At 39.8% G+C, this 12,544-nt stretch overlaps 1 protein-coding gene and 1 long non-coding RNA gene across 2 annotated transcripts in view; both read left to right on the top strand.

Moving 5' to 3' along the window:
* The window catches only part of LOC147998334 (uncharacterized), a 95,025-nt gene that overhangs the window by 26,300 nt on the left and 56,181 nt on the right, over nucleotides 1-12,544 (top strand). The window lies entirely within an intron of this gene.
* Nucleotides 6,671-9,333, top strand: Npm1-ps9 (nucleophosmin 1, pseudogene 9). The gene is given in 2 exon segments (XM_087601013.1): nucleotides 6,671-7,239; nucleotides 8,609-9,333. Coding segments are annotated over 2 exon segments (936 nt in total). The 5' UTR covers nucleotides 6,671-6,766; the 3' UTR covers nucleotides 9,072-9,333.

Genomic DNA, 12,544 nt, shown 5'->3' with positions numbered 1-12,544 from the left:
TCGGAATTGAAACTGGATCTTCTGGAAGAGCAGTCTTAACCACTGAGCCATCTCTCCAGCCCCTATGTATGGTGTTCTTTAAATAAAAAAAATAAAATTCAAAAAGGCAGAAAATCAGGAGAAGTACGTCCAGTTAAGTTTCCATTGTAATAAAACACCATGAGCAAAAGCAACTTGGGAAGGAAAGGATTTATTTCAACTTACACATCCTAATCATAGTCTGTCACAGAGGGAACTCAAGGCAGGAACCTGGAGACAAGAACTGGAGGCCAGACCACCAAAGAATGCTGCTTACTGGCTTGTTCCCCATGGCTGGCTCAGCCTGCTTTCTTATATCGCTCAGGACAATCTGCCCAGTTGGCTAGGCCTTCCCACATCAATCATTAATCAAGAAAATGTCCTCACAGACTTGCCTACAATCCAATCTGATGGGAGCACTTTCTCAACTGAAGTTCCTTCTTTCCCAACGACCCTGGTTTCTGCCAAGTTGAAGGGGGAAAAAAAAACTAACCAACTGCCAAAGGAAATGCAAAATGTATGCTTTTAAGGACCTAACCCAAGATCAGTGGAAGCAAGGTAGATCCAAGAAAAGCTGAAGAAGCCCTCAGGGGGAAGAGGGAGAGTTGATGATTTGTTAGGGTTGAGGAAGCTTCCCCGCAGATATATCACACCCTGCAAAGAACTTTTTAGCACCATTTTTTGAGTCTGCTCTCTCCTGATGATTCTGCAATGGACTATGTGAGTTTCCTAAGGAGGCTGGAGTAAATTATTCACTTTGTTTAAAGGAATTCAGGGTCTGTAAAGAGATAGCTAGTCAGGTAATTGTTCCACACAATGGGAAGGCTTAACTCGCTTTCTTACTTTATTTCTCCTGTCTTGCTCACCTTATCTTTGAATACATAAAACCCTCTCTTGTTTGTTAAGTGTGAAGCCAGGCCTTTTCTCTCAGTCAATTCTGAGCAAGGTGTCAGTCATGGGTGGCACTTTCCTTTAATCCTAATCCAGTCCAGGGGAGCATAGCCAAGCAACACAAGGACACAATGTTTCCAAAACTAAACCAAACAAGCAGCCTGGGAGACAAGACAATGTTGTATCTCAGGGTGTCTCTAAACTCTATTCAACCACACTATTACATTTTTTGCTGGTTCAGGGGTCGGGGGAACAACAAAGGTGCCTTGTTTGCTAGGCAAGCATTTTACCAAGTAAAGTACATCACCTGCCCCTCTCTTTTTAAAACCTTGAGTGAAGCACATGCTGCTCTTTAAATTGACAGTAACGCTGGGTTACTGTAAACCTCAAAAATCCTTGAGGAGAGAAGCTAGGTAAGGGATTGCTGAGGATTGGCAGTACTTTGTTATTTACAAACACAGGAGCAACAGTATTCTGGATCACAGGGCCCCTAGCATTCCAGACACAGGGCCCCTAGCATTCTAGACACCCACTCCATCCTGAACTGTATCCCTGGTATTCAGGGTTTCTTTAAATTCTTAATAGGATGGATGTCCAGCCTTTCCTAGCTCCCAGCGACATGATCATGTATTAGAGTTTCCTAAGGTGTGTAAATCTAGAATAGCTCAATTGTTATCTAGAATTCTTGTTTTTAAATTTGGCTCACATGTTTAAAATAGTAATATTAACAGTTAAAAGCATACCAGAAATGACTTAGAATTCTAAAGGTTTTTTTCCATGGCTCATTTTTCACTTTGAATTACCTAAGTATTTTTCAGAAACAAATCAGTAACTTCCTTAATATGATATTAATGTATTTTTGGAGGCAGGGTTTCCCATTTGGAGGCTGGCTTCATGCTTGTTCTGTAGCCAAGGATGACATTGAATTTCTGATCTTTCTGCTGCTGCCTTTGGAGGCACGAATATTGCAGGTGTGTATTAACACAGACAGTTTTATGTGGTAGTGGATTTTGAACTCAGTGCTCTACCGGTTGACCTCCACTTTTACCTCTAAGCCTTATGCTTGTCAAGTATAGAGATCCTCTGTATGTTTGGAAGTTCTCAGCATCTCGAAAATTGGGCTCATTGAATATTTATTCAGAGTACTGTAATTTTTCCAAATGCCTTCAAGGATTTTATTCATAATTAGAAACGCAAGTTTTGTGTTTGAAGAGAAAATTGATACATAATTTATAACATTCAAGAAAGCACAAAGTCTTATATAAATTCAAAATATGCACACTTTTTATTAGTAGGGTTTCCAACTTAAAAATTATACTAAATGATATTGTCCTATTTGTAATTTCTGTTTTCAGTTATTTCTAAGTAACTCTTAAAGTAATCTCAGTGGTTGGATTCTCCATGGCAACTAAATGTTTGCTTAGCTGTCAACAAATCAAAAATCAACATTTTAAAATCTCCACACAAGCACATTTTCCTCCGTGATCTTTAAGACACATCATTTCACTTACAGTCCTGAGGCTGAACACACAATCCATGAAAAGGACTATGGGGCTGTCCTGCTTAACAACTGGATCTTTTCTGAGGAAAAAAAAAAAAAGTTCGCTTTTTCTTTGTAACCTCAGCACCCTGCCAGATCAGTCAGTGAGATTCCATTATGTAAGTAACAACTTTTCACATTCTATGCAGATTCTGGCACCTTGTCTAAGACTTCGAGAACATGACTTACCCATAAAGAATACAGCTATGATACACGGTGGAGCCTGTTTCCTGAACTTGGCACTCATGTCCTGTTTGCTTCTGAAAGCTGTCCTCTTATCGTTGCTTGGGTTTCGGTATCTGATCCATGTTTTAAATTAATTTTAGTAAACAAAATTGGCTGAACTGAAAAATCAATTGGAATTCCTGGGTTATTTGTTTTTCTATCATCAATTATTAAGGGTCATAAGTTTGTTTAAACTTTAAAAGGTTGTTGGACTTCCTTCTGGATCTTCTTGGAAAGGCTCATACACAAAAGGAATTAGTTCTCCTTTTCTTAAACAAAACCCAATTGGTCAGACATGTAAAATATCATACATATATCCATAGATTTTTCTGATGCCACTTCTCATCCAACCCAGCCCCCATATTCGCTTATATATTATCCCAGCTTAACCATAGTCATTTCCCAAATATAATTGTGTACCTACCTCAATCTTTGTCAGGTGAGAAGGGTGTATTCATGAGAGTCAGAAGATTTTTGCAGTGCTAAGTCTAAAACCCAGGATCTACTACATGCTAGTTCCCCAGATTGAGAGTCAGAACTTAACACTTGTTTTGGTCACTTAATACATTTACTATCTTTGTGACTTTGAGAAAGTCACCTTATGACTATAGAAATGAATAAGACTGAGTTGACTTGTCTACGAGAATTGTACTAGGCTGCAGAATTTCAAGCTACGGTATGATGGTTCATGAATGGTACAGGCTTGTAATTACAGCATTTAGGGGAGCTCAAAGACGGCTGGGTCTACACGCTGTTTTTTCAGACCAGCCATGGCTGCTTAGTGAGATTCTGTCTTAGAAAAGAAAACAAAATGTAGTATTTTGATTAAGCTTTTTAAAATAGCAAACAGTAACTCATCTGTTCTCACTAAACTAGGAAATCTTTTTATTCTTTTTGAGATAGAGTGTCATGCACACAGGGGTATTCTTGAATTTTTTATGTAGTCAAGAATGACCTTGAGCTCCTGATCCTCCTGCCTGAGTGCTGGGACTATAGGCGTGTGCCATCGCCTGGTTTATGGGTTTCTGGGGGTTTAAGGGATTTGTGAGTACGAGGCAAGCACTCTCTCAACTGAGCTGTATCTCCAGCCCTAAACCATGAAATATTTAAGACCTTCCTTCGGTGTATTTGCAGCATGGGTAATAAAAGTCAGTTGTATTTAAGTAGACCAATAACTGTCTTTAGGGCTCATGTCCCTGTTCTTTAAGTAACCTTGCTATCTCCACTTCCAAGCCTCTTCACATTCTCTGTCTTATCCTGCACACTCTCAGTGTGTTTATGTGCATTTCTCTAAAACCCAGAGTCTGCAACATTTTAGTGAAGCACTCTATCCATCCTCCATGTCCTTTGCTTATACTTTTAGATGTGGGTAATTGAAGCTGGAGAGATGGCTCAGAGGTTAAGGGCACTTGTTGCTAGATTACCCAAGTCCACTTCCCAGCAGCCACACTGCCTTGTTCATAGCCCCCTGTAACCACAGCTACAAAATAACCCCAACCCTTCGCCTTCTAAGGCTTCTAAGGGTATGAAAAGACACATGGCATACACTTACACAGAGATCCCCCCAACACATACACAAATCAGAACCTCTTTAAAAATATGGAGACTTGGGGTTGGGGATTTAGCTCAGTGGTAGAGCGCTTGCCTAGGAAGCGCAAGGCCCTGGGTTCGGTCCCCAGCTCCGAAAAAAGGAACCAAAAAAAAAAAAAATATGGAGACTTAAACTCATTTAGTCAAATCTGTCCCTTTGAGTATGGGAATGGTCAAAATAGGACTGGGAGAAAATCTCGGTTTCATCTTTCTCCCTCCTTTCTCCCCGCCTTTTTCTCCTCCCCTTCCCCCTCCTTCTTATGGAGCAGAGGGGAGCAATGTCTCATGGTATCCCAGGCTGGCACTGAAGCTTTTTGTAATAACCTGTTTAAGATTTGTTTGCTTAGGGGATACTTACCACGTTTATTTTAATATGAAGCAGTTTGGGTTCTAGTTGAGCATTCAGCGAGTGTTATGGTTTGCATATTCTTGGCTCAGGGAGTGGCACAATTAGAAGGTGTAGCCCTGTTGAAGTAGGCGTGGCCTTGTTGGAGTAGGTGTGTTGATGGGTGTGGGCTTTAAGACCCTCATTTCAGCTGCCTGGAAGTCAGTATTCTGGTAAGAGCCTTCAGGTGAAGATATAGAACTCTCAGCTCCTCCTGCACTATGCCTGCCTTGATGCTGCCGTACTCACACCTTGATGATAATGGACTGAACCTCTGAACCTGTAAGCCAGCCCCAATTAAATGTTGTCCTTTATAAGAGTTTCCTTGATCATGGTGTCTGTGCACAGCAGTAAAAACCCAAGACAGCAAGCAAAAGGATTATTAGAATTTTTCTTTTTTTAATTTGGTTATCTATGAACCATTATCTATGTAAAACCTTACATCCATATGACTAGAACTTTCTGGTATTTTCTATTGCAAAGATGGTCTTTGATGGAGTGGTGCAAGAAACTTAATATAGACCATCTTCCTTTTCAGTGTTTTATATTTTGGTTGTGAGCCTAATTTTAAGGCTGATCCATCTTTCCTGCCCATTTTCAGTTTTTTGATCATCAAAATTAGCTCTTCACCCACCAGAGCTGGAGGCACTGGTCTGTAATCCTGTTTTTGGGAGGTGGAAGCAAGGTTTCCAGTTACAGGCGAGACTAGGCTACATAGAGAGACCCTTTTCTGAAACCAAATTAAGGAAGCAAGCAAGAAAAGTGATTAAAAAATATATTTTAAAAACTAATCCTTTTGTAACCATCAGACTACAAGGAGGAAAGCCGGAATTTCTGATGTGATTATAGCCTAAAATGTCTGTTAGTCAAATTTAACAGAAAAAAAAAACTTTCCTGCAGAAATATTAAGTACTCATTTAGCATTCCTGAGGGCTAGAATTTCATCTTCAGCCTCCACCCCTCTAAAAATATGAGAGGTCATAAATACTAACAGTGTTGCTTGTGTGGATCAGTCTTTGGAACAGTCTTTACAGGGAGAGATGTTTTGATCTTGAGTCCTAAACTAAACTGCAAGTAGACTAAGTATCATTGGTAAATTTCTTTATTTCCCTTTCCCTTATAATTGTTTTCTTTCACGTCAGACATTTCTTCCTAGAGACTGTTGACTTTCCTCCTTTTTCTTCTTTTTAAGTTAGGGAGACAGAGAAGCATTTGTCTTGCAAGTGTAAAGTCACTGGCATTCCAAAAGTCTCTCCTACAGAGACAAATTCTGAGTGCTCTTTGTCACTTGCAAACTATAAATTAAATAAGTTAACTACTTTTCACTTTGCATGATACATTTTGAGAAGGACTTTTGAACTATTTTATTGCCCTTTCTGATTATGAAAGCAACGTATGGTCCTTGTGTAGAGTTGGTAGCATGATAGCACCAAAAAGGAAGATAAAAATCTCAACACATAGAGGTGACAACGGTTAGTACTGTGACACCTTATTTATACCTTTTATAATGTTATACAATTGTTTTTAAATATAATTGGGGTCATATAATAGATAGATAGATAGATAGATAGATAGACAGACAGACAGACAGACAGACAGATCAGACAGACAGATATTTTAGAGTATAGTGTGGTGGTGCACATCTCTAGTTCTAGTACTTGGGAGATGGAGGCAGGAGAATCAGGAGTTCAAGGCCAGCTTCAGCTATGTAAACAGTTGACATGACCCTGGGATACATGAGACCCTGTGTCAAAATTTCCTTACATTTGAAACACTGTGTCATGTATTACATGCTAGACTCAAACTCACTATGGAGCCAAGGATATCCTCCAACTCCTTATCCTCCTCATTACTCCTCCCAAGTAAATATATTATTAGAAATATTAGCTATACTGCTAGCACACCTTCTTGTGAAACCCAGGGCTTCCCTCATGCTTTGTAAGGCCCCTACCAACTAAATTACATGCCTGCTCTTAAACATTTTTAAGTGCTACTATATGCTTTAAAATATAAATTCAAGCCTTGGCGTGATTCTGTCGTGCGTGTCTGTTCTGCGGAACAGTAGGCAGTTGTTTTCCGTCCGGCTTCTCGCACACTGAAGTGCGCGCCTCCACCTCATGGAAGACTCGATGGACATGGACATGAGCCCTCTTAGGCCTCAGAACTACCTTTTCAGTTGTGAACTAAAGGCAGACAAAGATTGTCACTTTAAAGTTGATAATGATGAAAATGAGCACCAGTTATCATTAAGAACGGTCAGTTTAGGAGCAAGGGCAAAAGATGAGTTGCACATCATAGAGGCAGAAGCAATGAACTATGAAGGCAGCCCAATTAAAGTAACACTGGCAACTTTGAAAATGTCTGTACAACCAACAGTTTCCCTTGGGGGCTTCGAAATTACACCACCTGTGGTCTTGAGGTTGAAGTGTGGTTCTGGGCCTGTGCACATAAGTGGACAGCACCTAGTAGCTGTAGAGGAAGATGCAGAGTCAGAAGATGAAGATGAGGAAGATGTAAAACTGTTAGGCATATCTGGAAAGAGATCTGCTCCCGGAGGTCGTAACAAAGTCCCACAGAAAAGAGTAAAACTTGATGAAGATGTGCTCATGGATTGGCAGGATTAACATAGTAAAAATGGCCATTTTACCAAAAGCGATCTACAGATTCAATGCAATCCCCCTCAAAATACCAATCCAATTCTTCAAAGAGTTAGACAGAACAATTTGCAAATTCATCTGGAATAACAAAAAACCTAGGATAGCTAAAACTATCCTCAACAATAAAAGGACTTCAGGGGGAATCACTATCCCTGAACTCAAGCAGTATTACAGAGCAATAGTGATAAAAACTGCATGGTATTGGTACAGAGACAGACAGATAGACCAGTGGAATAGAATTGAAGACCCAGAAATGAACCCACACACCTATGGGCACTTGATTTTTGACAAAGGAGCCAAAACCATACAATGGAAAAAAGATAGCATTTTCAGCAAATGGTGTGGTTCAACTGGAGGTCAACATGTAGAAGAATGCAGATCGATCCATGCTTATCACCCTGTACAAAGCTTAAGTCCAAGTGGATCAAGGATCTCCACATCAAACCAGATACACTCAGACTAATAGAAGAAACACTAGGGAAGCATCTGGAACACATGGGCACTGGAAAAAATTTCCTGAACAAAACACCAATGGCTTATGCCATTGATCAAGAATCGACAAATGGGATCTCATAAAACTGCAAAGCTTCTGTAAGGCAAAGGACACTGTGGCTAGGACAAAACGGCAACCAACAGATTGGGAAAAGATCTTTACCAATCCTACAACAGATAGAGGCCTTATATCCAAAATATACAAAGTACTCAAGAAGTTATACCACAGGGAGTCAAATAACCCTATTAAAAAATGGGGTTCAGAGCTAAACAAAGAATTCACAGCTGAGGAATGCCGAATGGCTGAGAAACACCTAAAGAAATGTTCAACATCTGAGAACAGGACCCCCGTTGAAGGAATCAGAGAAAGAACTGGAAGAGCTTGAAGGGGCTCGAGACCCCATATGAACAACAATGCCAAGCAACCAGAGCTTCCAGGGACTAAGCCACTACCTAAAGACTATACATGGACTGACCCTGGACTCTGACCTCATAGGTAGCATTGAATATCCTAGTAAGATCATCAGTGTAAGGGGAAGCCCTGGGTCCTGCTAAGACTGAACGTGATTGTTGGGGGGAGGGCGGCAATTGGGGGAGGGAAGGGGAGGGGGAGGGATTAGGGGGATGTTTGCCCCGAAACCGGGAAAGGGAATAACACTCGAAATGTAAATAAGAAATACTCAAGTTAATAAAAAAAAAAACAAACTTAGGGGTTGGGGATTTAGCTCAGTGGCAGAGCGCTTGCCTAGGAAGCGCAAGGCCCTGGGTTCGGTCCCCAGCTCCGAAAAAAAAAAGAACCAAAAAAAAAAAAAAACTTGATGAAGATGATGATGAGGATGATGAAGATGCTGAGGATGATGAAGATGAAGATTATGATGATTTTGATGAAGAGGAAACTGAAGAAAAGGTTCCAGTGAAGAAATCTGTACGAGATACCCCAGCCAAAAATGCACAAAAGTCAAACCAAAATGGGAAAGATTTAAAACCGTCAACACCAAGGTCAAAGTGTCAAGAGTCCTTCAAAAAACAGGAAAAAACTCCCAAAACACCCAAAGGACCTAGCTCTGTAGAAGACATTAAGGCAAAAATGCAAGCAAGTATAGAAAAAGGTGGTTCTCTTCCCAAAGTGGAAGCCAAGTTCATTAATTATGTGAAGAATTGTTTCCGGATGACTGACCAGGAGGCTATTGAAGATCTCTGGCAGTGGAGGAAGTCTCTTTAAGAAAATGGTTTAAACAGTTTGAAATAATTCTGTCTTACTTCATTTCTGTAATAGTTGCTATCTGGCTGTCCTTTTTATAATGCAACGTGAGAACTTTCCCTACTGTGTTTGATAAATGTTGTCCAGGTTCAATTGCCAAGAATGTGTTGTCTAAAATGCCTGTTTAGTTTTCAAGGATGGAACTCCACCCTTAACTTGGTTTTAAGTATGTATGGAATGTTATGATAGGACATAGTAGTAGTGGTGGTCAGATGTGGAAATGGTAGGGAGACAAATATACATGTGAAATAAACTCAGTATTTTAATAAAGTAAAAAAAATATAAATTCAAATTTCTATACGTCATTTTCATGTGTGGATATACCATGGAGCAAATATTTCCTAAACATTGTTTGATTCCATATCACCCCTTAATATTTCTGTACTAAGTCCATTGTCTGAATTGTTCATTATTTTTATTACATTATAATCCTAGAGAGAAACTTACTAGGTCCAAATGTGTGATTAAAATTATAAGAATTTAATATTTCTTAAATCTATAAATAATTAAATCTATCTATCTATCTATCTATCTATCTATCTATCTATTTATCTATCTAATTATCTATGTTTCTTCTGGGAGATGTGGTATCATTTTGTACCTCTGGATTGCCTGGAACTCATTGTATAGCTCAGGATAGTCTCAAATTTAGGTTGATCTTCCTGCCATGGCTTCCTCAGTTCAGAGATTACAGGTGTCTGTCAATGTGCCTAGGCTTAGAAAATTTTAAACAATTAAAATTTTGTTTGTATCAATTTGGTCATTTACTAGCAATCCATCTACTTGTCTCTCAAACAATTATTTACATTTTATGACAAAATGGTACATATCGCTGGGGTTTAAAAATATTTAACCTTTGTTTTGTTCCTTTGTTCCTTTGTTCCTTCATTCCTTCCTTTCTTCCTTTTGGAATAATTTTTCTCTGGTAGCAGCCCTGGCTTCTCTGAACTCACTCAGTAGATCAGGCTCTCCTCAAACTCACAAAAATCCACTTGCCTCTGCCTCCTGAGTACTGGGCTAAAAGGTGTGCACCACCCCCACCAGCTATTGTACCATCATTGCCTAGCTTTGACAGTTTGTCTTTTTTTCATATTTTTTTATCCACATTACATCCCAATCTCAGACCCTCCCCTCCTCTTTTTCTCCCTGTCCTGGTCTTACAAATCCCATTACTCTCTCTGGAAGAGGAAGATCCCCTTGGGTACCTCCCTACCCTGGAACATCTAGTCCCAGCAGGACTAGGAACATCCTCTCCTGCTGAGGTCCAACCAGGCAGTCTAGGTAGGGAAAGAGGGATCCAATGGGAGGCAACAGAGTCACAGACAGTCCCCTGCTTCAGTGTTTGGCACTCACCTGAAGACCAAGCTGCACAACTGCTACAAATTTATAGGGAGCCTAGGTCCAGCCTCCGCATGCTCTTTGGTTCATGGTTCAGTTTCTGTGAGCCTGATGGACCAAGGTTATTTGATCCTGTAGAGTCCTCCTATGGTGTTCTTGACCCCTGCAACTTTCTCAGTTCTATTCTGGACTCTTCCATAAGACTCTTGAGCTCTGCCTGATGTTTGGCTATGGGTCTCTGCATCTTTTTCCACTGTCTGCTGGATGAAGCCTCTCAGAGGACAGTTAGGCCAAGTTCCTGCCTAGCATAGGAGAGTATCATTAATATTGTCAAGGGTTCTGGCTTTTTCGACTGTTGTTCTTCTTACCTCATTCCTTATTTAATATTATTATTATTGCTGTTGTTATTGTTGTTGTTGTTGTTTTTCTTCAGCCTTTCACTTTGAAGCTGTGTCTGACTCACAAGTTGCCCACAAGTCATTATGTATGCCAGGGAGCCCTCCTGCCTCAACCTCCACTAACTACTAGAATTAAAGAGTCACCTCCCCCACAAAACTTCTTGTTTAATTTACTTTTAAAAAATGAATCAAGTAATTAATTTTTATATGAGTGTTTTGCCTTCATGTTTTTATGTACATTATGTGTATTCTTCATGTCCATGGGGGTCAGAAGTGAGTTTAGGGTTCCTTGGAACTGGACTAAAAGCTGGTTATAAGCTCTCAGGCTGCTTCTGTGGAAGGGCTGGAAGTTCCCTTAACCAGTGAACCTTGTCTCCAGCCCACCAAACTGTCTTCCTTTAAATGTATGCATTAAAGTTGAAAAAAAAACCATTTAAACATTTAAAAATTTGACTTAACTCAAGCACGTTTGCCTTGGCTCTTTCCTTCGCTCTGTTCCTTTCTGACTTCTAAATGTATTTTAGTCCTTTAAACTGTCTTTCAGCTTGCTTGCTTGCTGCAATTATTTTCCCAGATTATGTGGCCAGTCTCTTAGACGTCCTTGCTTAGTATTGGTTTTTGAAATTTATTTTTTCTATTTTGTGTAATCCAAGGCTATTGAATTTGTTCCACGTGTAATTTATATACTTAACAATTCTGTTCCAATGCAGGGCAGACTTTTTTTTTGCTTGCTTTAGTACCCTTATAATTGTGAGTGCAATTCACAATTCACCATTTACCTTTTAATTGTGAATGCAATTCACAACTGCAGGTATAGCTACAACTGCACTTTGTTCATTTTGAACATTCTTCAAACACACTTGGCAGTGTAGGGTATTAAAGTAGGAGCAGGTATAAACAGGGCAGTGTGGAGAGAGAGAGAGCGATTCTGAAGTCTTTTTGCAGAGGTGGGGCAGGACAGTTGAAAGGTTGCCATTTTATTGCAACGAATAGTATTCATTTCTCAGTGTGTACTGTCACTCAAGGCAACACAGAGGGGCCACTGAAGAATCCCACAGCCTTTTGTTTTCAAGGGTGACCTGATTTTAGCTTTACTTTGAATAGTTAAACCAGACACCATTTCTAAAGAGTCCTGGTTTTGCTTATCACTTTTGATTACTTATTCAAAATGGGATTCCTGAGAGTTTCCTTTTGCAAGCATACTAAGTCATATCTACTGGGATAAAGATCCCAAATCCATGCCGTGTTATGGAACCTAGATAATTCTGGTTTACTTTAAACTCTGGGAATCTGTATTCCAGGGGGCAAAATCATCGGATTGGAATGACAGAGGGAAAAGACAAAAGACATGCATGTTAGGGCTTGAATCCTGTATGTCAGAGAACAGCACAAGGCACAGTTAGGATGCAAATGTGTAGTTTAAAGACCATCCATCTATCTATAAAGGGAGTGATTTTAGCTTAATATATTACATCCTAAACCAAGTGACAAATTTTCAGCTGACAAAGCATATGTATTAGGGGTCCAATATGTGGCACAGTTGCAGGGATCTTGCCTAGTATATGCCTGGTCCTGGGTTCCATTGGCAGTACCGAGTGAGAGAGATAAAAATAGTTAAGCACATATACCAGAAGATTCTTTTCTAAAAATTTTAAACATTTTTTTTGCTTAGTGTGTGTATGTGTGGAGGTCAGAGGTCACCTTTCAGGACCAATTCCACCACATGGGTTCCAGGGATCCAACTTATGA

Source organism: Rattus norvegicus, chromosome X (assembly GCF_021556685.1).
Source record: "Rattus norvegicus strain SHRSP/BbbUtx chromosome X, alternate assembly SHRSP_T2T, whole genome shotgun sequence".
Lineage (NCBI taxonomy): Eukaryota > Metazoa > Chordata > Mammalia > Rodentia > Muridae > Rattus > Rattus norvegicus.
The sequence above is the reverse complement of the archived record's forward strand: the minus strand, read 5'-3'. Positions and strand labels throughout refer to the sequence as shown.